This window comes from Lepus europaeus, chromosome 22 (assembly GCF_033115175.1).
Source record: "Lepus europaeus isolate LE1 chromosome 22, mLepTim1.pri, whole genome shotgun sequence".
NCBI classification, from domain to species: Eukaryota; Metazoa; Chordata; class Mammalia; order Lagomorpha; family Leporidae; genus Lepus; species Lepus europaeus.
This window is the reverse complement of record NC_084848.1, coordinates 4306292-4330290: the sequence shown is the minus strand read 5'-3', so window position 1 is coordinate 4330290 and position 23999 is coordinate 4306292. Positions and strand designations below refer to the sequence as shown.

The following is a 23999-nucleotide window of genomic DNA, read 5'->3' as shown; positions in this document are numbered from 1 at the left end:
CCCAAGGCCCATGCCGCCCCAGACTAGCAGAGGCCAGGGCCTCCCGGGCAGAGCCAACACGCAGCCAGGGAGGAGGCCAGCAGGGGGTGCATGGGCCGCATTTGTGCTTCCCAGATGGGCCTGGCCTCCCCCATGGAGTCAGGCTCGGTGGACCCTCCCTAGGCAACAAAGCACAAAGGGACCCTCTTGCCTGTGGTCCCCTGGGTCGCTGGGAGCCCTGGCCCCTGGTCCCAGCCCTGCCACTGAGGCTCTGCGCAACTTCCTTCTCCCTCGGGGCCTCAGCTTCTCCATCTGTCACCCGAAGAGTTGGACATGTCAGTGAGGCTGATGGCGGGGGTCCGGGACCCAGTCCCGCTGGGGGTGCACGTTCAGCTGGGCCACCTCGGGCTGTCCGCAGTCCCTGACTTCTCCCATGATCTCCGCCCGGCCTCTCTAGGTCCTCAAGGAGTCACTGCGGCTGTACCCGCCCGCCTGGGGCACCTTTCGCCTGCTGGAGGAGGAGACCCTGATCGACGGGGTCAGAGTCCCCGGCAACACCCCGCTCCTGGTGCGTGGGAGTATGGGGACCCTTGACGGGCTGGCTGCCTGCTCCAGGGTGGCCAGTCCGGGGCTGACCACTGAGCTCGGGGATGTCCAGGGGTCTCCCTGCGCCCTCCCCTTTGCTGTCTCTGTGACCGCAGGAGACCTTCTGCTTCACGCTGCCCGGCGTGCGGTTCCTGGGTGGCCAGTCCGGGGCTGACCACTGAGCTCAGGGACGTCCAGGGGTCTCCCTGTGCCCTCCCCTTTGCTGTCTCTGTGACCGCAGGAGGCCCTCTGCTTCACGCTGCCCGGTGTGCGGTTCCTGCAGGAGGGCAGCTGCCCCGTCTGTAGCTGAGGACGCCAAGGCTCAGGGGTCCCAGGCGCTTCTGCTGGGGTTACACGGCAGGCAAGGGGCAGAGTTGGGCTGTGCCAGGTCATGCCTGACCCACACTGGCCCTGGTTTTCTCTGTTCCAGCCCCTCCTCCCACAGCCTCCGCCCCTGCCCCCTCCCTTACTTGTCACTTCCTTTCCTTTTCTGTCCGTGGATCCGCCCACACAGGCATCCATGCAGGCCTGACCACCTCCCTACGCCCCACCCTCCCTGGGCAGGCTGCCCTCCCTCTGCCCCCAAAGTGATTGCCTCCTTGAGCTTTAAGCTTGCCATTCCCTGGCCTCTCTCCCTCTCCCTCTCTCTCTCTCTCACTCTCGCTCTGTGTGTGTGTGTGGGTGTGTGTGTGTGCCCAGAAAGTGATGTATCAGACTTACTTTTTTTTTTTTTTAAAGAGATTTATTTATTTATTTGTTTGAAAGGCAGAGACAGAGAGAATCTTCCATCCTAGGATTCACTCCCCAAATGACTAAGGGACTAGAGCTGGGCCTGGCTGACGCCAGGAGCCTATAACTCCATCCAGGTCTCCCATGTGGGTGCAGGGGCCCAAGCACTTGGGCCGTCTTCTGCTGCTTTCCCAAGAACATTAGCAGGGAGCTGGACAGGAAGTGGAGCAGCCGGGACTTCTACTGGCGCCGGTATGGGATGCCGGCGCTGCAGGTGGTGGCTTCCAGATGGGCTTTTTGGTCAGCATGGTGACTGCTGAGGTTGGGGTTGGTGCCCTCAGCGTTCTGTAGCCGGCCCCCCTCCCTGACGGTGCTGCCCGGTGGTCTGCCCAGGGCTCATCAGTTCGGGGGCTGCTCTCTGGCTGGTTGCTGTCCCGGCACGAGGAGCACACACATCTGCCGGCGCCTTCCTGGGAGCGGGAGAGCCGGCCTGTAGGACACACAAACGTTCGGTTTCACAAACTGAGGCCAAGCTGTCTTCCGAAGAGGCTGTGCCAACGTGGGCGCAGCCCACTAGTGACTCAGGAGAGCCTGTTGCTCCTCATCCTCCCCCACACTTTATTGGGTCCAATTTCTTATGTTTTGCCTACCAGACACGAGGACATTTCAAAAAGTTTATGGAAGAGTGGGGGCGTGGCACAGGGCCCGCATCCCACATCGGAGGTCCTGGGTTCACATCCCAGCTCCACTTCCGGTTCCAGCTTCTTGCCCATGTGCACCCTGGGAGGCAGCAGCCATGGCTGAGGTGCTTGGGGGCCCCTGCCACCCACATGGGAGACCCGGATGGAGTCCCAGGCTCCTGGCTTCAGCCTGGTCCGGCCCTGGCTGTTGCAGGCATTTGTGGTGTAAATCAGTAGATGAATACCTCTGTCTGTCTCTGCCTTTCAAATAAATAACCATTATTTTAAAGTTCATGGAAAATGAAATTAAAAGAAAAAATGAAATCCTTACATAGTTTTTCATAATGTGAATTTTCCGTAAGTTTTCCCCACGTAGGGGCACACGTGTTACCGGTGGTCTTGATCCACACTTTGCCGGTTCCTTGTGAGCTGGACGCCCTCCATGGCCCCGTTTCCCCTCCGGGGTTGTCCGTCTTTTCTTGGTGCTGTGCAGAGCTTTGTGTGCGCCTGGAGCTGGTTTTGTTTGTGGCTGTGAGGTAGGGATCTGCCCTGGCGGCAGTGAGGAGCAACGGAAGTGTATTTTCTCACGGTCCTGGAGGCCAGGAGGCCGTGGCCAAGGTCCAGCAGGCCTGGTAGCTCCTGTGGCCTCTCTGCCAGGTGTGCAGAGGCCGCCTGCCTGCCTTGTGTTCACGTGGACTCTGCCACACATGTCTGTGTTACACGTGTCTGTGTCACACGTGTCTGTGTCCTCTCGCTCTCTCTCTCAGAATGACCCCAGTCATCCTGGATTAGGACCCCTCCCAGTGACCTCTGCAAAGGCCCTCTCCCCAAATAGACCCCCACGTATGGACTTGGGGGGACACTCCCCAGCCCGTCACAGGACCCATTTTACCTCACACGTGGAGACCGGTGTGTGGGGCTCCCTCCCCGACTCCCACTGAAGCCAGAGTAGCAGCAGCTCCTGGGGTCTGGACAGGGTCAGGCCTGAGTCTGCATCTCGGCGTGGCTGCTTGTTTGCCCAGGGCCTTCTGGGCCTCGGCTCCCTCATCTGTGAAAGGGGACAACTGCAGCACACTCAGCTGGGCTGTTTTCCCGGGGGCAGTGGAATCCCACTCCCCACTAAGGGGGTGGTGGAGAGATGGGGGCACTCTGCTCCGAGCCACGCCCTGGGGTGGCTGTGGGGGTCGGGAGGCAGAGAGGGACCGGTCTTGGGGCCAGAGCATGCGGCTCCTCTGCCCGCAGTTCAGCACCTATGTCATGGGGCGCATGGACACATACTTTGAGGACCCGCTGACCTTCAACCCTGACCGCTTCAGCCCCGGCGCACCCAAGTAAGTCCCTCCTGGAGCCGTGTGTGAGTGGGCCTGGTGGGAGGAGGACAGTCACAGTGGCCTGGGGCCTGAGGCAGCGTCTAGCCACCCCCCCCCCCCCGGCATGTCAGCTTGGGGGGCTCAGTGACTTGCTCAGGTGGCCGCACTGGGGTTTGCTCTTCATCCGGGAAGCCTCGAGGCTCCTATCTGGGGAAGGGGAGTCCCGTGGCCCACCCCTGCACCCAAGCAGCGGTGGGGAGAGCTGGGCCCCAGCGACAGGTCCCTGAGTCCAGACCCAGGCTCTGCCCAGAGCCGGGCACAAGGGACGGATGACCTGGGGCGAGCTGCTGTGCCTCGCTGAGCCTGTCCCTCGACTTGTGAACTGGGGATACGGGTGCCGTGTGAGATGGGATATGGGTGCTGTGTGAGGTGGGATACGGATGCTGTGTGAGATGGGATGCGGGTGCCGTGTGAGGTGGGATACGGGTGCTGTGTGAGGTGGGACACGGGTGCCGTGTGAGATGGGGATATGGGTGCTGTGTGAGATGGGATGCGGGTGCCGTGTGAGGTGGGATACGGGTGCTGTGTGAGATGGGATATGGGTGCTGTGTGAGGTGGGATACGGGTGCTGTGTGAGGTGGGATATGGGTGCCGTGTGAGGTGGGACACGGGTGCTGTGTGAGATGGGATGCGGGTGCTATATGAGGTGGGATATGGGTGCTGTGTGAGATGGGATGCGGGTGCCATGTGAGATGGAATACGGGTGCCGTGTGAGGTGGGGATGCAGGTGCCGTGTGAGGTGGGATACGGGTGTTGTGTGAGATGGGATGCGGGTGCCGTGTGAGATGGGATACGGGTGCCGTGTGAGGTGGGACACGGGTGCCGTGTGAGGTGGGACACGGGTGCCGTGTGAGGTGGGACGCGGGTGCCGTGTGAGATGGGACGCGGGTGCCGTGTGAGATGGGACACGGGTGCCGTGTGAGGTGGGACACGGGTGCCGTGTGAGGTGGGACACGGGTGCCGTGTGAGATGGGGATATGGGTGCCGTGTGAGATGGGATGCGGGTGCCATGTGAGGTGGGACGCGGGTGCTGTGTGAGATGGGATATGGGTGCCGTGTGAGATGGGATGCGGGTGCCATGTGAGGTGGGATACGGGTGCCGTGTGAGGTGGGACACGGGTGCCGTGTGAGGTGGGACACGGGTGCTGTGTGAGGTGGGATATGGGTGCCGTGTGAGATGGGGATATGGGTGCCGTGTGAGATGGGGATATGGGTGCTGTGTGAGATGGGACGCGGGTGCCGTGTGAGGTGGGACACGGGTGCTGTGTGAGATGGGATGCGGGTGCTGTGTGAGATGGGATGCGGGTGCCGTGTGAGGTGGGATGCGGGTGCCGTGTGAGATGGGATATGGGTGCCGTGTGAGATGGGATATGGGTGCCGTGTGAGATGGGATATGGGTGCCGTGTGAGGTGGGATATGGGTGCCATGTGAGGTGGGACATGGGTGCCATGTGAGATGGGACGCGGGTGCTGTGTGAGATGGGGATACGGGTGTTGTGTGAGATGGGATGCGAGGTGCTGTGTGCAGGTGGGTGCCATGTGAGATGGGATGTGGGTGCCGTGTGAACTCGGGATATGGGTGCCGTGTGAACTGGGGAGGCAGCTCCTGCAGGGTGGCTTGGGAGGAGCAGAGTCAGCCGGCGATGGCCTCTGTGCGGCCGCGTCCTCACCGTCTCCTGGGTCCCGGGCTCCCCTCCTGCAGGCCCCGCTTCACCTACTTCCCCTTCTCCCTGGGCCACCGCTCCTGCATCGGGCAGCAGTTTGCTCAGGTAGGAGGGGGAACCCGGGCCAGACTGGAGGGGAAGGGGCCTGGCGCTGGCTGCTCACCCCCCCAGCACTGCTCCTCCCCCCACCCCACCCCCCAGCACTGCTCCTCCCCCCACTCCCACCCCCGCTCTGCTCCTCCCCCACCCCACCCCCCAGCACTGCTCCTCCCCCACCCCCACCCCCGCTCTGCTCCTCCCCCACCCCACCCCCCAGCTCTGCTCCTCCCTCACCCTTGCCCGCCCCCCAGATGGAGGTGAAGGTGGTGATGGCCAAGCTGCTGCAGCGGCTTGAGTTCCACCTGGTGCCCGGGCAGCGCTTCGGGCTGCAGGAGCAGGCCACACTCAAGCCGCTGGACCCCGTGCTCTGCACCCTGCGGCCCCGGCGCTGGCAGCCCACGCCCCCACCCCCGCCCTGCTGAGGGGCTCCGGGCAGGACCGGACGGGACTCCTCCGCCCTCCTCTGCTGCCCACAACACCACCTGCCCACCACCCTGCCCAGCACCCCCCACGCTGGCTCCCTGCTGGCCTCTGCCAGCCACCGCCTCTCGTCCCCCTCGCCTGCTGAATCCTTGGTCCTTCCTGGACGGGCCCTGCCTGACTCCCAGCTGCTGTCACCTCTGACCTTTGCCTAGCACACTCCCTCAGACAAGGCAACCTAATTCTTGCTCACCCTCTAAAGCCCTTCGGGTGTCACCTCCACCAGGAAGCCCTCCCTGCTACCCCCAGCCGGGCCAGGGGCCCCTCCTCTGTGCTCCCTCGGTCACCTGTGCTACCTCTAACGCCACACTGACCACACTGTATCGTGAGTGACCGGCTGCCCTGCGGGCCGTGAGCGCCTGCAGGACAGGGTCTGCTTGTGATTCGTCTCTGAGCCTCCTGTGCTCACCCAGGGGCTAGCACAGAGCCGATGCTCAATAAACACGTGTTGACTGCATGCATGACCTGGCCGTGGTGCACGCGCCTCTGTCTGTCCATCTGCAGGAGGGGGAGACGCTGGGGCTCCCCTGAAACCTGGCGCAGCTCCCGGTGCTGGGTGTGTTTGGGCTGCAGGTGAGTGACAGGGTGGGGGGTGGGCACCTCGGGGCGGACTTGGAGCTGAGCTTGCAGACCCGGCCTCCTGCAGCTGACTGACGGGCCTGCCACCCCCACAGTGGGTGGTGGGTGGGAGAGACCACTCCTTCCTGCCCAGGGCCTTGGTGGTACTGGGTGGGTGTGGCCTCGAGGTCCGTCTCGGGTAAAGGACTTGCGCCTGTTCCTCCCCCCCACACTCGGGAGCTGGTGTCTACGCAGACCCCTGGCTGGGGTGCGTGCGCCCCACAGGGCCCCTTCTCTGCCTCCGGGCAGCGTGGAGCTGTGCTGCTGTCGACCCATTTGGGCTCTCAGTCCTGGCGGTAATCTCCACTGAGGCTGGGGGCGGGCACGGGGCACAGGCAGGCGCGTACCCCGCACGGCAGAGCTCCAGGTGGGGCTGCAGGGAGAGGGGACTCGTGCCTGGCTTCGCGTCTGGTTCCTCTCCCCAGCGGAGGAGGCTGTGGACACCCACACGACTCACTTTGACCCAGCCTCTGGGCAGCAGCGCTGGCCTTGTCTGGCCACCTGGCCACCTGGCCAGGCCCTCTCCACCCTTGCTGTCTGCAGTTGCCTGCCCGGGAGCCCCAGGGCCCCCTGCCCGCTCACAGCCAAGCCCACCCATGCCCTGCCCAGATGCAGCCCCTCCTCACGGCCACCCAAATGCTGCTGCAGCCTCCCGCTCTCACCCTGGTCCTCAGCCTGAGCAGCCCTGCTGTGACTCGCTCACCTGCCCTCTGCAGCCCCGTCCACACCCCTGTCGCCTGCCCCGCCCCCGCCCCACCCCTGCCGCCTGCCCCGCCCCCACCCCCAGACAGCACCTCCTTCTCAGGCCCCCAAGCCTCAGCACTGCAGGAGTCTGCAGCGGTCAGCTCCCCTGGACACGGGCCACCCCCGCTGCAGCACAGACCTGTCTAGGGCCGAGGCTGGGCCTGCACAGCATTTCTTCAAATCCTCCTGGGACACGGGTGCTGAAGATGTCCATTTCACAGGTGGGAATGTCAAGGCCACAATGCAGTCAGAACTCAAACCTACACCCCTTGGCACTGCGTGGCCTTCCATGGGTTCAACCTGCCCTGTTACTGCAGGCCTTGGCTGGCCGCAGCCTTCTTCATTTTTTTTTTTTTTTTGAGATTTGTTTTATTTATTTGAAAGACAGAGTTACAGAGAGAGGGAGAGAGAGAGAGAGAGAGAGAGAGAGAGAGAGAGTCTTCCATCCGCTGATTCACTCCCCAGATGGCCGCAATGGCCAGAACTGCGCTGATCTGAAGCCAGGAGCTTCTTCCGGGTCTCCGGAAGGGGCCCAAGGACTTCAGCCATCCTCTACTGCCCTCCCAGGCCATAGCAGAGAGCAGATCAGACGTGGAGCAGCCAGGACTAGAACCGGCGCCCGTATGGGATGCCAGCGCTTCAGGCCAGGGTGTTAAGCTGCTGAGCCACAGCGCCGGCCCAGCCTTCTTCATTTTTTAAAGAAGTATTTATTTGAAAGCAGAGTTCCAGAGAGAGAGAGAGAGACAGAGAGACAGAGAGACAGAGAGACAGAGAGAGAGCCCTTCTGTCCACCAGTTTACTTCTCAAGTGGCTGTAATGGCCAGGGCTGGGCCAGGCTGATGCCAGGAGCTTCTCCCGAGTCTCCCACATGGGTGCAGGGGCCCAAGCACTTGGATCATCTTCTACTGCTTTCCAGGCACATGAGCAGGGAGCTGGAAAGGAAGTGGAGCAGCCAGGACCGGAACTGGCACCCATGCAGGATGCCAGGCCAGCAGTGGCTTCGCTGCCTGCTGAGCCGCTTCCTCCTCCACACGGTGGCTTCTCGAGGGGCAGGTGGCTCTTGGCCCTGGCTGCAGAGGAGTCCCCTGGGCCACTAACCCCCAGGCCTAGGCAGGATGGGTGGGATGAAACCCAAGGCCTGGCAGCCCCCAAACCCAGCCCCCACCCATCACTGTCTATGGGCTTGGGCCTCAGTTTCTCCATGGGCAAGGGAGAACGACTAAGAGGACACACTTCCTGGGGCGCCTTGGAATTCAGAGCGCCCGCCGCAGCCTGGCGCTTGGCACCTGTCCGGGTGAGGCTTCCTTCCGGGCCGCGCGGCAAAGCCTGCCGTCCCCAGAAGTGCCGCACGGTGGCGCCCTGGCGCAGCGCTCGCCGCTGCTCTGCGGCCGGCCCCACCCTGCGGGGATCTCTGGACCGGGAGGGGTGGGCCTCGCCGTCCCCATTTCACACGTGGGGCCGGCTCGGTGGCCAGGGTCTGGGCGGGTTGTGGCAGGTGGGCGGAGGGCCAGGCCCTCCCGGTGTGGCCTGCACCGGGCTGGCCTCCACGGAAGACCTGCACCGAGCCTGTGGGGAGACCCTGGCTTGGGTCTTGTCTACACTCGCAGCTCCCAGCACCTTCCTGCTCACACATTTTGGGTGAGAATCCACCTGCCCCAGGCCCTGCTCCATCAGCGCTGAGCCTCCTCTGGGCCCAGGCTGGGTGGGAGGGTGGCTTCAGGGGGGGCCTTGGCCGGCCCTCCTGGGGTGAGGACCTTGCCCACGTGTGCTGGGTGGGAGGTCTTCTTCCTCTACGCTGGGGCCAGTGCCAGTGACCCTTCTGGGCTTCAGCTAGAGCCAGCGTGGGTGGACAGAGAACTGGTGACGGCCAGCGTGAGTGGGCCCAGGACCACGTGGATGGGGCCGGGCTGGGAGCGGAGCCGGCCCCTCCTGGCCATGGGGGCAGCAGGCACAGAGCCCTTCACCCTGGTTCTGAGGCAGGGCTCCTGGCCCTCCTACCACACCCTGCTCAGTCCACAGCCCTGGGCTGAGACAGCTGCAGGTGGCTTCTCACAGGAGTGACTGCAGCTGGGGCAGGGTGGACACAGGGGCGTGACTGGCCCGTGGCCGTGGGGGCCGTGGGGGAGGGCTACGTGGCAGCGCCTGGCCTCTCCCCCACTTCCTGCTCACTTGTGCTGCTGCCCCTTTAGCTGCCCCCGCTGGTGGCCACCCCTGGGCTGCGTGGTCACTCCGGGCCGGGGAGCCCGGAACTCTCCACCCCAAGGAGGGGCCACCAGGTCCCTGAGGCTGTGTTCACAGAGGGTGAGGGTCCAGAGGGCTGCAGGCCCCTGCCCTGCTGTGTCCAGCTACGGGGCCTGCCCTGGACGGGGCTTGGTGGCACTGAGTTTGTGAGCTGGGCGGGGGTCCGAGGAGGCAGCAGCTCTCACGGGGGAACCCTGGGCCTCCTGGGGGCACGGAAGGTTCTAGAGGGTCACAAGCTCCTCTCCCTCTCCCCTCCGGCTCTCAGGCCGGGCTCCTCTGCTGGTTCAGAGTAGAGGGGATGATGATAGCGACAGTGGCGCTGCGCCCGTTCGTCCCAGCCCCAAGGCAAGGCCAAGGTCCGAGCCCTGGTCCCCGAGCCCTGTTCCAGGTGGGAGATGCTCGGGGGGAGGAGCCAGTGTGGACGATGCTGCCGCCTCACCTGCCGGCCCCTGCTTGGGCCTCACTGTACCCCACTACCCCCGCACCCCTCCCCACCACCGACTCCAGGGAGGGCTTGTCCTTGTTGGGAGCGCAGGCCCCCTCATCCTGGGAGGCCTCTCCTCCAGCCCCTGCCCCCACCTTCCCTCACCAGATGACAGTGGCACCTTGGCTCCCACCCCAGACACGTGGGGGCGGCCCCCAGGAGCCCAGGAGCCGCCCAATGCAGCTGGATGGGCCTCCCAGTCCTGTTCCCTGGCCGGGAGCCTGCAGGCCAGGAGAGCTGCCCAAGGCCACCCAGGCAGCGGTCAGCTTAGGGGTGTCTGGTCTGGACCAGAAGCCCCTGCGTGTGGGAAACCAGCTCCCAGAGTTCTGCTGGAGTGTGTGCGTGTGTGCGTGTGTGCGTGTGTGCCTGTGTGTGAGTAGGAGAGCATTTCACCAAGTTCCTGGAAAAATAGAATAAAAGAGTAAGTTTATTTGGGTGCAAAAAAATTGTATGGTCCCCATATACACAGGATTTTAAAAAACATGGAAAATGCATTTCCGAAAAAAATTATCCTTGGATTTCAATTATTGTACACTAAAATAAGCTTCTTTTCATTGCATTTTACAGGAACTTTTTGAAGTGCTTTTGCACATGTGTGTGTGTGTATACTGTGTGTGCCTCACGAGTGCACATGTGTCTCTCTGTTTCCGTGGCCTCCCTGACTCCCTGTTTGAGGCTGTGGGAGTCTCTGTGTGCGTGTGGGTCTGGGCTCCGTGTGGATGCCCTGTGTGTGGAAGACAGAGCCAGAGGGAGGTGTTGGCTTGAACCTGAGGCTGTGGATGTGCTTGGGCGATGTGGCCGTGGCCAGTCCCTTGCGCTGTGTCATGCATGCTGTCCTTGCCTCTCGTCCAGTGCGGCTGGCTGACCCATCCAAGGCGACACACCCAGGTGGGCTACCTTTGGCCTTCAAGGAGGAGGTGCTGCACCCTGGGCTGGGTGGATGTGGCCTGAAAGGTGTGGGCAGGAGAGGCGTGAGTGGGACGCAGGGCCCCATCCTGGCCGCCCACCCAGACGCCCCTGCACCTGGGATCCTATGGCCCCTGACCCTCCTCTGACCTTCTGGGGACACTTTGCTGCCAGCGTGGGTGTCCTTGCTCCAAGCACACAGTCACTGGGCCAGCGGTCACTGCTGGACCCCTGTTCCAAAGTCCTCCCTTGAGAAGCGAGACCCAGTTCCCCTCCAGATGGCCCCAGCCCCTGCCCACCAGTGCCCACAGCCTCCACCCATTCCTGGGGAGCCCTGAGCTCTCTCCCACCACCAGGCCTGCACCCCCATTCCTGCCCCCAGGCCCCTGACCTCAGTTCCCCCTGCACACCCCGCTCCCCAGGCCTTTGCGGTGCCCACCGAGTAGCTGCTGAAAATGGCACCAGATGCTCGGGAGCCCTGGGGACAGCAGGCACGTGAATGGTGGCCGGAGAGAGAGGGAGCCGCAGGCTGAGCCGGCAGGAGCCAGGGGTGTGCGTGTGTGCAGACAGCACGGGCACTTGCACGCACATGCGCTCCCTTGGGAGCACACATCACCTGGTGGCTCACCCACACTCACGGACCCGTGCCACGTGCAGAGTGCACACGGACCAGCCACGCCCACCGCCACGCCTGCCCACTGTGTGCCGTGACCTCAGAGACAGGCAATCGAGTTATTTTTTCCTCCCTAACACACGTTCCCACAACAAAGAAAACAGGAAGGGACTTGGGGCCAGGAACAGGAAGGGGAAGTGGCCTGCATACGGGGGGCTGGCCCCAGCTGCTGGACACTGGAAGGTGTGTTTGGGTGTTTGGGATGCAGACAGATGTGTGCAGGGTGGGGCGGGAGACGCCCCTCCACGCATCTCGGATGGGCTCTGGGCGAGTCCCAGTCCCCCAAGAGGCCAGTGGAGCCAGTGCTCCGCTCAGCCCTGGTCCCACAGCCCACGTGGCAGTGGCCATGGGGAGGGCCTCTGGGGGCCAGGCGGCTCTGTGGGGCCTCTTCTGCCACCCTGCTGTTTGCCCGATGCTAGGCACCCTGGGTAGCTCATGGGGAGGCCCAGAGGTGAGTGACTCGGCCCCTGTGTCCATGGGCGTGGGGAGCCCAGAGCAGGTGCAGCAGGACCAGAGCTGACCCACCTTTGCCCCGTGGAACCTGATGGCAGGGACACTGGGATCCTTGGTGCCCCTGAGCTTGGCTTCCATCTCGTGCACATGTGGGGAAATGCAGGCACCAAGAGGGCCGGAGGCGCCCAAGGCTGGGCCCTGGAGCAGCTCTGGCCCCGTCTGTGCCCTCCGCATCCTCCGATGCCTCGAACCGACTCCCATTCAGAGGGGCACAGAGGGCCGGGGGAGGCCTGGGCAGCCGGATGGGCACTCCTTCCCTGGCCCCTGCCCTCCCTGGAACACAGCCACCCCCTGAGGGGTCCCCCAAACCTGCTGCACTCGGACCCTCCCCGCCGCTGCCCAGGTGAGGATGCTGAGGCACCCCCGGCTTCTCTCTGCAGGCCTGAGGGATTCTGCACGCCGCCCCGCCCAGGCTCTGAGCAGCTGGGTTTGTGCTCCCCCAGGAATGCGGTGGGGGAGGGGGAGGGGAGGCCCAGTGGGGGAGGGGGAGGAGGTGGAGGAGGTGGGAGCCGGGTGGCTTTTTCTTGCTTTTTTCATTTAAAAACCTCAGCCAGAAGGGACCTGTGGTGACCAGTTTGCCTGAGGGGTCCCCCGATGCACACTGAACGTTCGGGGCTGAGACAGAGCAAGGTGGTCACCCGAGACAGCCCCCAAAGCCATCACCCCAGCCCCACTTGATGCTTGACCTTCTCTCCCCAGGGACAAGTCAGCCCTGCCTGCATACCCCCGGGGATGGTGAGCTCATCACCTTTCAGGGCAGCAAGACCAGGTGCTGACCACAGCGAGGTCAGAGTCAGCGGTGGGGGTCCTGACTCCTCCAGAGCAGTCAGAGCAGGCTTCCTGGAGGAGGAGGAGCTGGGAGAGGAGGACAGGGACTTCCCGGCCAAGGGAATAGCACAGGCACAGGGCAGGAGGCCTGGAACCAGGTGCTCAGGAATGACTTCCCTGCCCCGCCCTCCCCGCCCCACGTCCGATGGCCGATTCACCGGAGGAGTGAAGAGTGAATGCTGAGTTCGCTGAGTCCGGAGTTCGGAGCCTCCCTCCTCCCCCTCCTGCCCTCCCTCCCGCTCTCGGTGCTGAGAAAGCCTGGGTGTGGGTGGAAGAGCTGTGTGGATGCCTCGGGTGCTGCTCCCCTCCCTCCTTCTGAGGCTTGTTGGCGCCGGCATCTGCACCCTCCTCCAGGAAGCCTCCCCTGAATTCCCCGTCCCCGGATGCCTCCACTTCCACAAGCAGCAGCCTTCTGTCTGTTAGCCTTCGCTCGGGGCACCTGCCACTCCCCACCTGGGCTTTGCAGCTAGTCTCTTTTGCTGGAATACCCTGAAACACTTCTTGTCCCTAAACGCCAGTTCTTCCAGGAAGCCCTCCTGCATCTCTGACCGGGAGTCACAATCAGCGCTGCCTCATCTCCTTAACCACTTCAATCCACCCGTGCTGTGCAGGAAGCCTGAGGGGGCCCTGGGGTGAGGCTTCTGGGGGCGCTGGCTCTTGGCAGGACCTGCCCTTCACCTCGTGGAGACCCCAGAGAGGGGCTGGGTTGGCTCTCAGCCAAGCACACAGCAAGTGCATGCTAAGTGTTTGCTGGGGTGTGCTCTCACAGAGAACATGTCCTGAGCACTCTCACTGTGCCAGGCAGAGAATCAGGTGGGTGCCAGGGCGGGAGCCCCCACCCTGCACCCGTGGTCAGCCCCCTCGACCCCTGTGGAGCCGATAGCACCCAGTTCGTGACCCTAGGTGTTGACTGCTCTTGGTCAAGCAGAGGCAAGAGTCACATCTTCTCATAGCCTTGAAGACAAACAGCCGGGCTCCGATCCCGGTTATGCCCCACATTGGCTGGGTGGCCTTGGGTGGGTCACTTAACCCCTCGGGGTCATGGACATAGGGTCACAGTGGCGCGGGGCGGGGGCAGAATGAGGGGATGAGTGAGGCAGCACTTGGCCAGCTCCCGGTACCTGCTCACACCCGTGGGGGGGCGTCCTTCTCGCTCCCTTCCCTGAATGCCCGTCCCTGACTGAGTAGCTGGAACCATGCCCAGGGAGGGCGCAGGCAAGCCCTCCGGAGTAGCTGGGGCCCAGGGGCGTGGGGACCGAGCAGGCACCCATGGGTGCAGCGGCTCTGCGGGCAACATTCCGGGGCTGCCCGAGAGGCCCCGGGCAGGGGAGGGCAGTGCCCAGATTTATCCACCAATCGCACAGGCTCCTGGCACCGCAGCTCCCTCTTATCTGCCCAGCCCAGCATGGGGGGGAGGTGGCCAGGCCAGCAAGGGCGGGACGCTGCCTGGAGGCCGGACACAGAGCAGTCCTGAGCCCTGCTGGTGCCTGACGGCCACCGAGGGCTCTGAGTGTCCCTGAGGGCCACGAGCCAGCCGGCCACCCACCTCCCGCACCATGTCGGACTGCGAGGGCCCCTCGGCCGGTGAGTGGCAGTGCTATATTTACCCGCCATGGCTCGGCTCACAGAGTCAAGGCCGCTGGGCGCCGAGGGCACTGGGGCCCCCCGCGGGCTGCAGGCAGCTGTGAGGCTGGACCCCCTTCCCCGAGCCTGGTGCCTGGGGGCCTGTGCCCCTGAAGGGGGCGCCTGACTCGGAAAGCGGCGTCCTCCCCAGGGGCCAGAGCAGGAAGCCGTGGCTGCAGCCCGCCCTTCCTGGGCTGTCAGCAGGTCTACCGGGGCTGGCCCACGGGATTGGGGGAGGGGGTCCTAGGCTGGGAACGGGTGCCAGGGTGGGCTCAGAGAGCCACCGGGGCCCCGGAACTACATGCACATGAGCGTGAGTGACAGTTCCCTCGGGGCATGGGGCAGGGGGAGGCTACAGCTTCCATCTGCTTCTCCAAGAATCTGAGCCCTCTGGGACGCTCTGAGCTCTGGTCCCGCACGCGAGGCAGAAGGGGCACAGGGCTGGTCAGAGTCCCGGGTCCCCTGCCCTCCGAGGGGGCAGACCGCGGTGGGGACGGGCTGTCCCCAGCTCCGTCCAGTTAAAGGACGAGTCGGGATGTGACATCCCCCCAAGTCAGCCTTGGGCGGAGTGGTGGCTGGTGACAGCCCGGCCTGGGGGTTGCCACTCAGGTTCGGATTCCAGTTCTTTCACTTCCAGCTTGGGTGACCCTGGGTAGGTGGCTAGGCAGTGGTGCCCACCCCCAGGTGGCTGTGAAAATGAAACACTGCATGGACATGGCTGCTATGGCAGTGGGCACGTCCCCCAGAGGAACGTGGAGCCTGTGCATCGGGTACCCCCTTCCTGCACACATGGGGGTCCCTGGCCCACGGAACTCTGCCCCAGAGATGCCTGGGTACGCGCCCCACACCATCCAGGGGTGCAGGGGCAGGTGTGGGTGTGTGGTGTCTGGCGGACATTCTCGGGAGCTGTGTGTGTGTACTCAGGAGGACACCGACAAATGTGGCCTGACCTCGCCGTCTCCAGCAGGTGCCAGGCGTGCTGGCTGCCAGGGACTGCCCGCCGGGGCGTGAAGGCGGAGGCCAAGGGGGCCGGGGGCCGGCGCTTTCTGGCTGGCCGGGCGCCGCACCTGACGCGACCCGGGAATAGCTCTCTCCCTCTGGCGGGGACACGGCCCTGCAGAGCCACCCGCCCGCGCCGGGAAGGGTATTTCAGGAAGCCAGGACAATATTTAGCCCCTTGGGGCGACAGAAGGGGCCCTGAGCTTGAGCAACCTGGGGGCCCGGCGGCCGCGGTGGTTTGAGCTGGGAGGTGGAGCCTGGGCTCCACACTGGCCCTGCCCCGACTGGGCCCGCAGCTCGGGTGTCTGGAAATGTCTTGATGGTCTCAGCCCGGCCGCCGGGCCTGGTACTGAGGAGCAATGGCAGCGCCTGGGTGCGGGGTTCTGTCTGTGCTCCAGGGAGGAGGTTCCCCAGCTGCGTGGGCTGCAGCTCAGGCCGTAGTGGGGCCCCTGCCTGTTGTCGGTCACCCATCCCTGGGCCTGTGGCAACTGTGTCACCTCAGGCAGATCTCCGCTTCCTCAGCCGAGCAATGGGGACAGTAAGAGGACATCAGCTCCTCAGATGCTCGGAAGCGTGGGACACTCGAGGTGACGCCAGCTGGTTGTTCGTGGTGCCAGCGTTGCTGTTATTGTCACACCAATAGGTCAGCTGTGCCCAGGAGGGAGATGCGGGGCCTGACCATGGGCTGTGTCCCCGCTGTCATGGATGTGCTGTTGTGTTTATTCCCCAGGAGAGCGTGAAGTTTTCAGAGCGCCCGGACTTGCCCAAGGTCCATCGGCTGCTCCCTGGCAGGGAGGGGATTCGAACCCAGCTCCCTGGACACTGTTTGCCCAGAACCCAGGTCTGGGCCATCTCCTGGGGATTCCCCCATCCCTGCACACCTCTGGGGGCCTTTGGCTCTCAGCGGCCACTCTTCTGTCCTGGAGACGCAGCACAACGCAGCCTCCAACACTTCAGAGCCGTGAGCAAACGCGGAGCCTGGCCAGGGCCCTGGAAAGCTCTGCAGAGCGGAGCACGGCGGGAGGCGGCGGGCTCTGGGATTTATGGCCCCGTGCCTGGGCGGACAGACCCAGCGGCTAAGGTTACCGGGGAGTCAGCGTCGTATTTATAGCAGGAATGCGCAGGCACCGAGAGCTGCCCGCCCACACACCCTGGCCGGCCAAGGTGCTTCCTTTACAGTTGCCTGCATTCCAGGCCTGGCCAGGCTCTGGCTCTGGCTCGTAGAGGAGTCGGGTCCCCTGGCCGGGCCTCAGTCTTCTCATCCGTAAAATGGGGGGCTTGCCTTGTCCCTCCAGGGGTCTGTGGGAGGCTCCAGAAGGGCTGGCTCCCCTCTTCCTGGGCCTGTGGATCCTGGTTTCCTGCCTTTGACCTGGTGACACGACCCCTCCCCTCGCGTCAGAATCTGCAGGAAGAGAATCTTCGCCTCTGTGCCTCTCAGTGCCGCCTCCCCCTTGGGAAAGCTTCCAGCAGAGCAAGCTGACGATCCCCAGCACCCAAGAATAGGCTGTTGTGCTCCCAGGGGAGCGAGGAACGCAGGGCAGTCAGAGCCCAGGGCCCAAATCCCTGCTCAACCTGGCTCTGTGGCCCTGGGGGAGTCCCCGGTGAGCAGTGGGCACTTGCCCGGCAGTGGAGGGCGTGGTAAGCAAGCACGCGGCCAGCAGAGTGACCCTCCTCCCCCGTGGAACCTTCCCGTCTCACGGCACCTCGGGGCCCCGGTCCCCCATGTGTGCAGTGAGAGGTGGTGCCCTGGCCAGTGCCCTTTTATAAGAACATGATTTGTTTTATTTATTTGAAAGGATGAGTGACAGAGAGGGGCGGAGACAAAGGGATCCTCCAGCTGCTGGTGGTTCACTCCCCACTTGGGTGCAATGGTTGGGACCACGCCAGGCGGAAGCCAGGGGCCTGGGACTCCATCCAGGTCTCCCCGGTGCAGGCAGGGGCCCGAGGACTCGGGCCACCTTCTGTTGCCTTCCCAGGTGCATTAGCGGGGAGCAGGACTTGAACTGGTGCCCCATGTGGGCTGCAGGTGTTACAGGTGCCCTTTTGGGGGGAGACGGCCACTTTCATGCCTCCCCCAGTGCTCTGTTGCTCCTGGAGGTGTCTCCGAGGGATGCTGCTGGGATGCCCGATGGCTCTCTGTGTGCAAAGGCACCGTAGTACTGGGCTTTCCCAGGACCTGTCTCTGAACTCCAAGGGGTTTTCCCATGGGCAGGGCCTGAGGACTCTGGCAGGAGGCACCCTGACCTCGCCCAATTCCTTCTTCATCCCAACTTCTTATCCCCAGACCTCACGATGCGTGCAGCTCCCCTGCTCACCCTGGCCCCTCCCAGCACCCACCTCAGGTTTTCCCAGGGGACCTCTCCCCAGCCATGCCCTCTGTCCCCAAGAAGTGGACGCTCTCAGGAGGGGACTGGCAGGTTGTCACTTCCCCAGCTTCTGGGCAGACAAGTGCTGGCCAGGGGCAGAGGGGCTGGGGTGGTCCCGGGCATGGGCATGGCCTCTGAGATGACCCAGTGCCCAGGTCTGGGGAGAGGCTGGGCCTGCTGGAGTCACTGGGGAGGGTGGGGTGGGGCGGCCCCCGAGGTGCAGGAGGCGGTGCTGGGAGGGTCTGTGGTTCCCTGGGCAGGGCAGCGAGCACCTGCCTGGCTTTCGTTCTCCCTCCCAGATGCTGACCCACCAGCCCCACCTCTCCTGGGGCCTGTGGCACCTCCATGAGGAGCTGAAAACACAAAATCCCTGAGCTGCTCAGAGCGGCAGGGCCGGGGGGGGGGGGGCGCTGCTTTTGGAGGGGAACAGGTGGGGGCCGGGCCTGAGCCCCTGCTGCAGGTGAGGGCTGCCTGGCTCAGCTTCTTAGGCTGCTGCATTCAGGTTTGCCTGTGGCTATGGGAGGTGGTGATGGCTCTGGGTGGCACCAGCACGGTGGGCAGAGACAGGAGAGGACAGCGAAGGCTAAGAGGCCCGGGGGAGGCAGGTCCGAGGGAGACAGGGTGGGGGGAACCCCAAGTGCCAGCCTGCACCTCTCAGCAGTCTAGGGGGCTCCCTGGGCCCTGATGATAGCTCCGGGCCGTGTGTAAGAGCTCCTGGGTGTGACGGGAACCTGTGGGCAGGGTCTGAGCTACTGGTGCCCCTCTGCAGGCACAGGCAGGCCCCTTCTCCTCTCTGACCCCCACAGTCTTGCATGAAAGTGGAGGTGACACGGCGACCTTGGGAGTGTCGTACCGGATACCACATAGCCTCTCCACTCCTAGAGGTGGAGGGATGGGTGGTAGCCAGCACACCTTGGGAGTGAGCAGTAAGCCATTACCACAGGTGTGCCAGCCACTTGCGCCGCCGACGGGAAGGTCTCAGCCTGAGTGGCACCAAGCAACCTGGCACAAGAGGCTGGGTGTGGGTGTTCCCAGGACTGTGCTGCATCTCAGCTCACGCCACCCTCCCCACCTGGGGCCTCATGTTGTGCAGGGCGAAACTGAGGCCCACAAGAAGGAGAGTCTGGCTCCGAGTCACTTGGATGTGGGGGTGGTGAGCTAGACGGTGGGCCTGGTCCAGCCCCCAACTTCTGCTCACGGTTCTCCCCCTCCCAGCTCAGTAGAGATCTGCCTCCTCCAGGGGGCCCTCCCTGCATTCTGCAGCCCCCGGGGACCCATCCCCTTCCTTCCTCTTGTTGGGTGACAGCATGGAACAGAGCCAGCTAGACCCCTGCCCTGCTCCCAGGAGTGCCCTGTTGTTGGATGCCCAGATGTGGCAGCACCCTGGTGACCCTGTGACCTGGGGCAGATATCCCCACTCCAGTTCTGGCCTCAGAGAGGTTATTTGTTGTCACCCACCCAGCCTAGAGTCCACAGGCTCCCACCACGGCTGCGGACGGGTCCCAGTCCGAAGCCAGGCAGAGTTCAGGCACCTGCGCACCTGCAGCCCCAGGTGTAGCTTGCAGAGCTGGACGAGCAGAGGAGTGAGGGCAGCGTCAGAGGCAGCTGAGGCGCCCTCGGGGCTTGTCTCGTACGGTGGAAAACCCACATGAGAAGCTGCTAGGGATCCAGCTTAGGCGCGGCAATTACCCATTCCTGTTCTTTTTTTTTCTTCCCATTTATTCATTTTAGGGACAAATAGACTGAGAAACAGAGATAGAGAAAGCTCCGATCTTCTGGTTCACTCTCCAAGTGCCTGCGACGGCAGGGCTGGGCCTGGGACCAGCGCCAGGAGCTGGGAACTCAACCCAGGTCTCCCACAAGGGAAGCGGGGACCTAACTCCTTGAACCAGCACTGCTGCCTCCCGGGTACTGACTCCAGAAAGCTGGGGTCAGGAGCCGGAGCCAGGGCTTGAACCCAGACTGTCTGGTATGGGATGTGAGCCTCCCACAGAGGCGTCTTCACTGCTGAGCACAATGGCCGCCCCTGTTCTTTTCACTCTTGGATCAGTTCAGATCAAGCATTCTTGAGAGAGCAGGATAGGTTTTGTTTTGATTTACGCGTTTGAAATGAAACCAAGCTGTTAGCATCTGTACCCACTTAACTGTTACTGTTTTCTCGATACTGTGTCGTCAAAATACAGCACACACACTGGCTGCTGGGAATATGCAGGGCCATGCGTGAGAGATTTCTGCACTTGGTATTTCTACTTCAGATATTTGCACTCACCAAAACTGCTTTTTTTTTAAATCTAACTATACCCCCAAGTGAGGATGGACTTGCTATGCTGTGGACAAAGCAGGGTGCAGTGGCTCCCAGCCACAAAGGTGTATTTCTCACTCGTGCAAAGGTTCTTGCAGGTCTGGCGACTCTCCGTGCTGGGCCTGCTACACAGGGCTCAGCACGATGCCTGCAAACGGAACCATGTTTCCCCAGTCATTGCAGCCGGGGACGACAGAGGCAGAGACACCAGTACCGACAGTTAAATGCTCCCACCTGGAAGCGGCGGACCATTTGCTGCTGCTGTTTCATTGGCTAACGCAGGTCACACGGCCACACCTGTTGGCAAGAGAGAGGGAGGGAGCAGTAGCATGCTAGCTGCCCTCCCCTAGTTGAATTTATTTATTTATTTATGTATTTTATGGACACTTAGAACATACTGTGGCCAGGCAGCACCCAACAGGTGGTTCCTGCTTGATTGTGGAGATGGAAATCGCAAAGCCAAGGCCAGGATCTTTCAAAACCCGGTTCTCGCCCACAAGCGTGAATTTACATTTAAGAGCACAGAGGTATCCGCTCGTCTCTCCGTGGACCTGCGGCAGAGGGCCTGCCTGGCTGTTGGGAATAAGACTGCAGCCAACGTGGGTGAGTGCGTGGCTCTTGGACACCCAGACCCTGGTCCCCCTGGGGGCACGCCCGGTGGTTGAGAGGCACTTCTGTACGGTTTTCCCCAATGTTTGTGCTAATTTACATTCCCACACATCCTCACCTTCCTGCACATCCTCACCGGCGCGTGGTACCCTGGGCCTTTGTAGTGGGTGCGAGGTGACAGCTCGCTGTGGCTTTGATTTCCATTTTCCCATCATTAGTGACACTGAGCATTTTTTTCTTTTTCTTTTTTTCTTTTGACAGGCAGAGTTAGACAGTGAGAGAAAGAGAGGCAGAGAGAAAGGTCTTCTTTCCATTGGTTCACCCCCCAAATGGCCGCCTACGGCCGGTGCTGCTCTTGTTACCGGAGAAATTGCAGGGTTCTTGTCTTCGCGCAAGAAAGAATTCAGGCGTGAGACAGAGAGTAGTGGGAGGTAAAATAGCAAGGTTTATTAAGAAAGGAACATCTGTAAGGACGGATGGGCACCTCTCCAGACAGGACCTGAGAGAGTGCCCAGTTCCTCAGACTGGGGGAGAGGGGGGGGCTGCATGGGTGAGTGGAGAGTACACCTGGCCAGGCCAGGCCAGGCGGGCAACTCAGCAAAGATGCAGAGAGCTGAGCGCGCAGTCCAGTTGAGGCTGGGGGTTTTAAGGAGATGGGTCTTGCTTCCCCACCTCTGCTCCTATTGGAACAAAGGGCTTTTTGGATGTAAATAGAAAAACTTCTCTTGAAGGTCTGAAACAAAGGACTTTATGGATGCAAATGTTATCAGACCTGAGGAAGGGAGCAGGGTGTTTGAGATGCAGATACTGGGCTGCACCTGGGAGATTGTGGAAGATTTATCAGGCAGGAAGCTGGAGGGGTGAGGGCCTCCACCTGGCAGGTTATCAGGTAAAAGGGGGCAGGGCAGGCAGGATGCGAAATCTGGGCTTCCCCTGAAACATTGTTAGGATGACTTTGAGATGCAGATGCATATAGATGTCTTCTGTTTAGGCCTGTCACACACACATAAGCTCATAACTGACTTCCTACCTAACACTCTGATCCGAAGTCAGGAGCCAGGTGCTTCCTCCTGGTCTCCCACACGGGTGCAGGCACCCAAGCACTTGGGCCATCCTCCACTGTCCTCCCGGGCCACAGCAGAGAGCTGGACTGGAAGAGGAGCAGCCGGGACTAGAACCTGGTGCCCATATGGGATGCTAGCACCGCAGGCAGAGGATTAACCTAGTGTGCCACGGCGCTGGCCCAACACTGAGCATTTTTTCATAGATCGGCCGGCCAGTTGTGTGTTTCCTTTTGAAAAGTATCTATTCAAGTCTTTTGTCCGTTTTGAAATTGGGTTCGTGGTTGTCCTGCCGCCGAGTTGTTGGAGCTTGTTGTGTATGTCTGCATACTCTTGCAGAAGTGTGCCGGATCCAGGGACGCCCCAGTCCCACACACAGAACCCACGCACACCTCCCATGTGCGTTAAAGCAGCTGCGGATGACTTATGGCCCCTGACAGCGTGAGTGCTCCGTACTGTTGTTCTGTTGTGCTGTTCGGGGCATAAGGACGGGAATAGAGGTGCTACGTGTTCAGCACAGACTCAGGCCCACACTGCATCACCAGGTGAACGGTGAGGTTTAATAGGACCATGGAACTCAGCAAATGTCAGTAAAGCTGACAGCTTCTCGGAGGACCGTGGAGTCCAGTGTTTTGCCTGATGAGTTAAGACCTGGGTCAACACAACATCCCCGAGCCCTTTGCTGGGAGCAGGTGAGGCCGTCTTTATTGCCGGGAAAAATCAGGAACCGTGGCGGGACTGGTGAGCCCGTGCTGGGACCAGCCATGCCCGTAGCCCTGGGCCCCGCCTTCCAACCTCTGAGCTCAACTGTTTAGACAACTTGCCGCCCAGTTTAAATACGTCTTCCAGGAATCCCGCCTCATTTATTTCGTGTGGAAAAACATGTCATGGGCCAGCGCAGTGGCAGAAAACACCCTTCCTGCCGCTCCCATCCTCCCTTCTCCCCCAAGGGATGGTGTGCACTGGCTCAGTGGGGCTTATTAAGCACCTGTTGTGTACAGGGTCCCACCAGGCACTGCGGTGTGAGGCAGGGCCGGGGCTCCATCCCTGGGTCTCCTTTCGTTGATTCACTTCGGTTTCCTTGTCTGCAGGGAAGAGCCTGAGGTTTCCCAGAGGACTATACAAGAATGTATACAGTAGGCACTACCTAAGTGGTGGCTCCTCCCCTCCAGGTCCTTTTTTTTTTATATTTGACAGGCAGAGTTAGACAGTGAGAGAGACAGAAAGAAAGGTCTTCCTTCCGTTGGTTCACCCCTCAAATGGCCGCTACGGCCAGTGCGCTGCGCCGATCCAAAGCCAGGAGCCAGGTGCTTCCTCCTGGTCTCCCATGGGGTGCAGGGCCCAAGGACTTGGGCATCCTCCACTGCACTCCCGGGCCACAGCAGAGAGCTGGACTGGAAGAGGGGCAACTGGGACAGAATCCGGCGCCCCAACCGGGACTAGAACCCGGAGTGCCGGGAGGATTAGCCTGGTGAGCCGCGGCGCCGGCCCCCTCCAGGTCCTTTTGCACACCTAGTAGCACTTGGCTCTTCTAACAACGCAGTAAGCATTGTCCTTCCATTTCACAGATGAACAGACAGGTTTAGAAGCAGAGTGACTGGCCCAAGGAGGCACAGGGCGTAACCGGGAGAGTTGGGACCATGGCACAGGTGTGCTGGCCCCAGCTCCAGGTTTGCTGTTTTGCCATCAGAGGAGAGACAGAAGAGCATAGCGAGTTCCAACGCAGGGAGCTGGTTTGGGAAAGGCTGGGGGAAAAGGCTTTGTCGGGAGTTAAGACGCGCGAACTGGATTCACTTTAAATTTCTTGATGGGGCAGGGTGCTTCCGGGAGAGCTTAGAGCCTGGAGGCCTGGCCCTGAGCCCAGCCCTGACACCCAAGTGCCGGCCTCAGGCAAGCCCTGGCCTTAGGCAAGCCCTTGGCCTCTAGGGAGTTTTCCAAAGGTTCTGGGGCCAGGTGAGAAACTCCCAGAGAAAAGCAGACACCAAGGGTCTGGGGCACCTCCAATGCCCCTGTCAATTGTGTGGAGCTACCAAGCCTTGTTCCCCAGGTCCGCCTGCCCACCAGAGTGGGCTCAGTAGCTGTGGGGCCCCTCCAGGAAGCCCAGGGCTGCACCCCACCTCACTCTGTTGCTGGCAGATGCTTCCGGCACCTCCACATCAGAGGAGTGCGGCTGAGGCTGGAGCAGAGCCTTGGGCTGCGTCCCCTCCCAGGGACAGAAGCGCAAATGGTGAGCACTCTGCTTTAGTGTGCAGCTGCCTGGGGCCCTGGGGCAGCTCTCTCCACCCCTAGGCTTGTCCCAGCTCTGTCAGGGGGCACCGTCCCCATCCCACAAGCCCAGATATGTTGGGGGGACCCCATTAAAGAGCTAGGAAAGCAGCCAACACTCCCAGAAAAAGAAGTCATCCGGGGATCCTAACTGCCCTGGGAGCGCACCGGAGCCCCAGCGC

The 23999-nt window shown here is 62.2% G+C and overlaps 2 protein-coding genes across 2 annotated transcripts in view; both read left to right on the top strand.

The window, feature by feature from the left end:
• Positions 1-5527, top strand: part of LOC133751383 (cholesterol 24-hydroxylase) — a 30882-nt gene extending 25355 nt beyond the window's left edge. The window contains exons 12-15 of the mRNA XM_062181416.1: positions 437-547; positions 3216-3304; positions 5045-5111; positions 5357-5527. Coding sequence (XP_062037400.1) covers positions 437-547; positions 3216-3304; positions 5045-5111; positions 5357-5527 — 438 coding nt within the window. The remainder of the gene's footprint in view (positions 1-436; positions 548-3215; positions 3305-5044; positions 5112-5356) is intronic.
• Positions 5528-14090: 8563 nt separating this feature from the next.
• EML1 (EMAP like 1) overlaps positions 14091-23999 on the top strand; it is a 175278-nt gene continuing 165369 nt past the window's right edge. Inside the window, exon 1 of the mRNA XM_062181106.1 lies at positions 14091-14176. Coding sequence (XP_062037090.1) covers positions 14149-14176 — 28 coding nt within the window. The 5' untranslated portion in view covers positions 14091-14148. The remainder of the gene's footprint in view (positions 14177-23999) is intronic.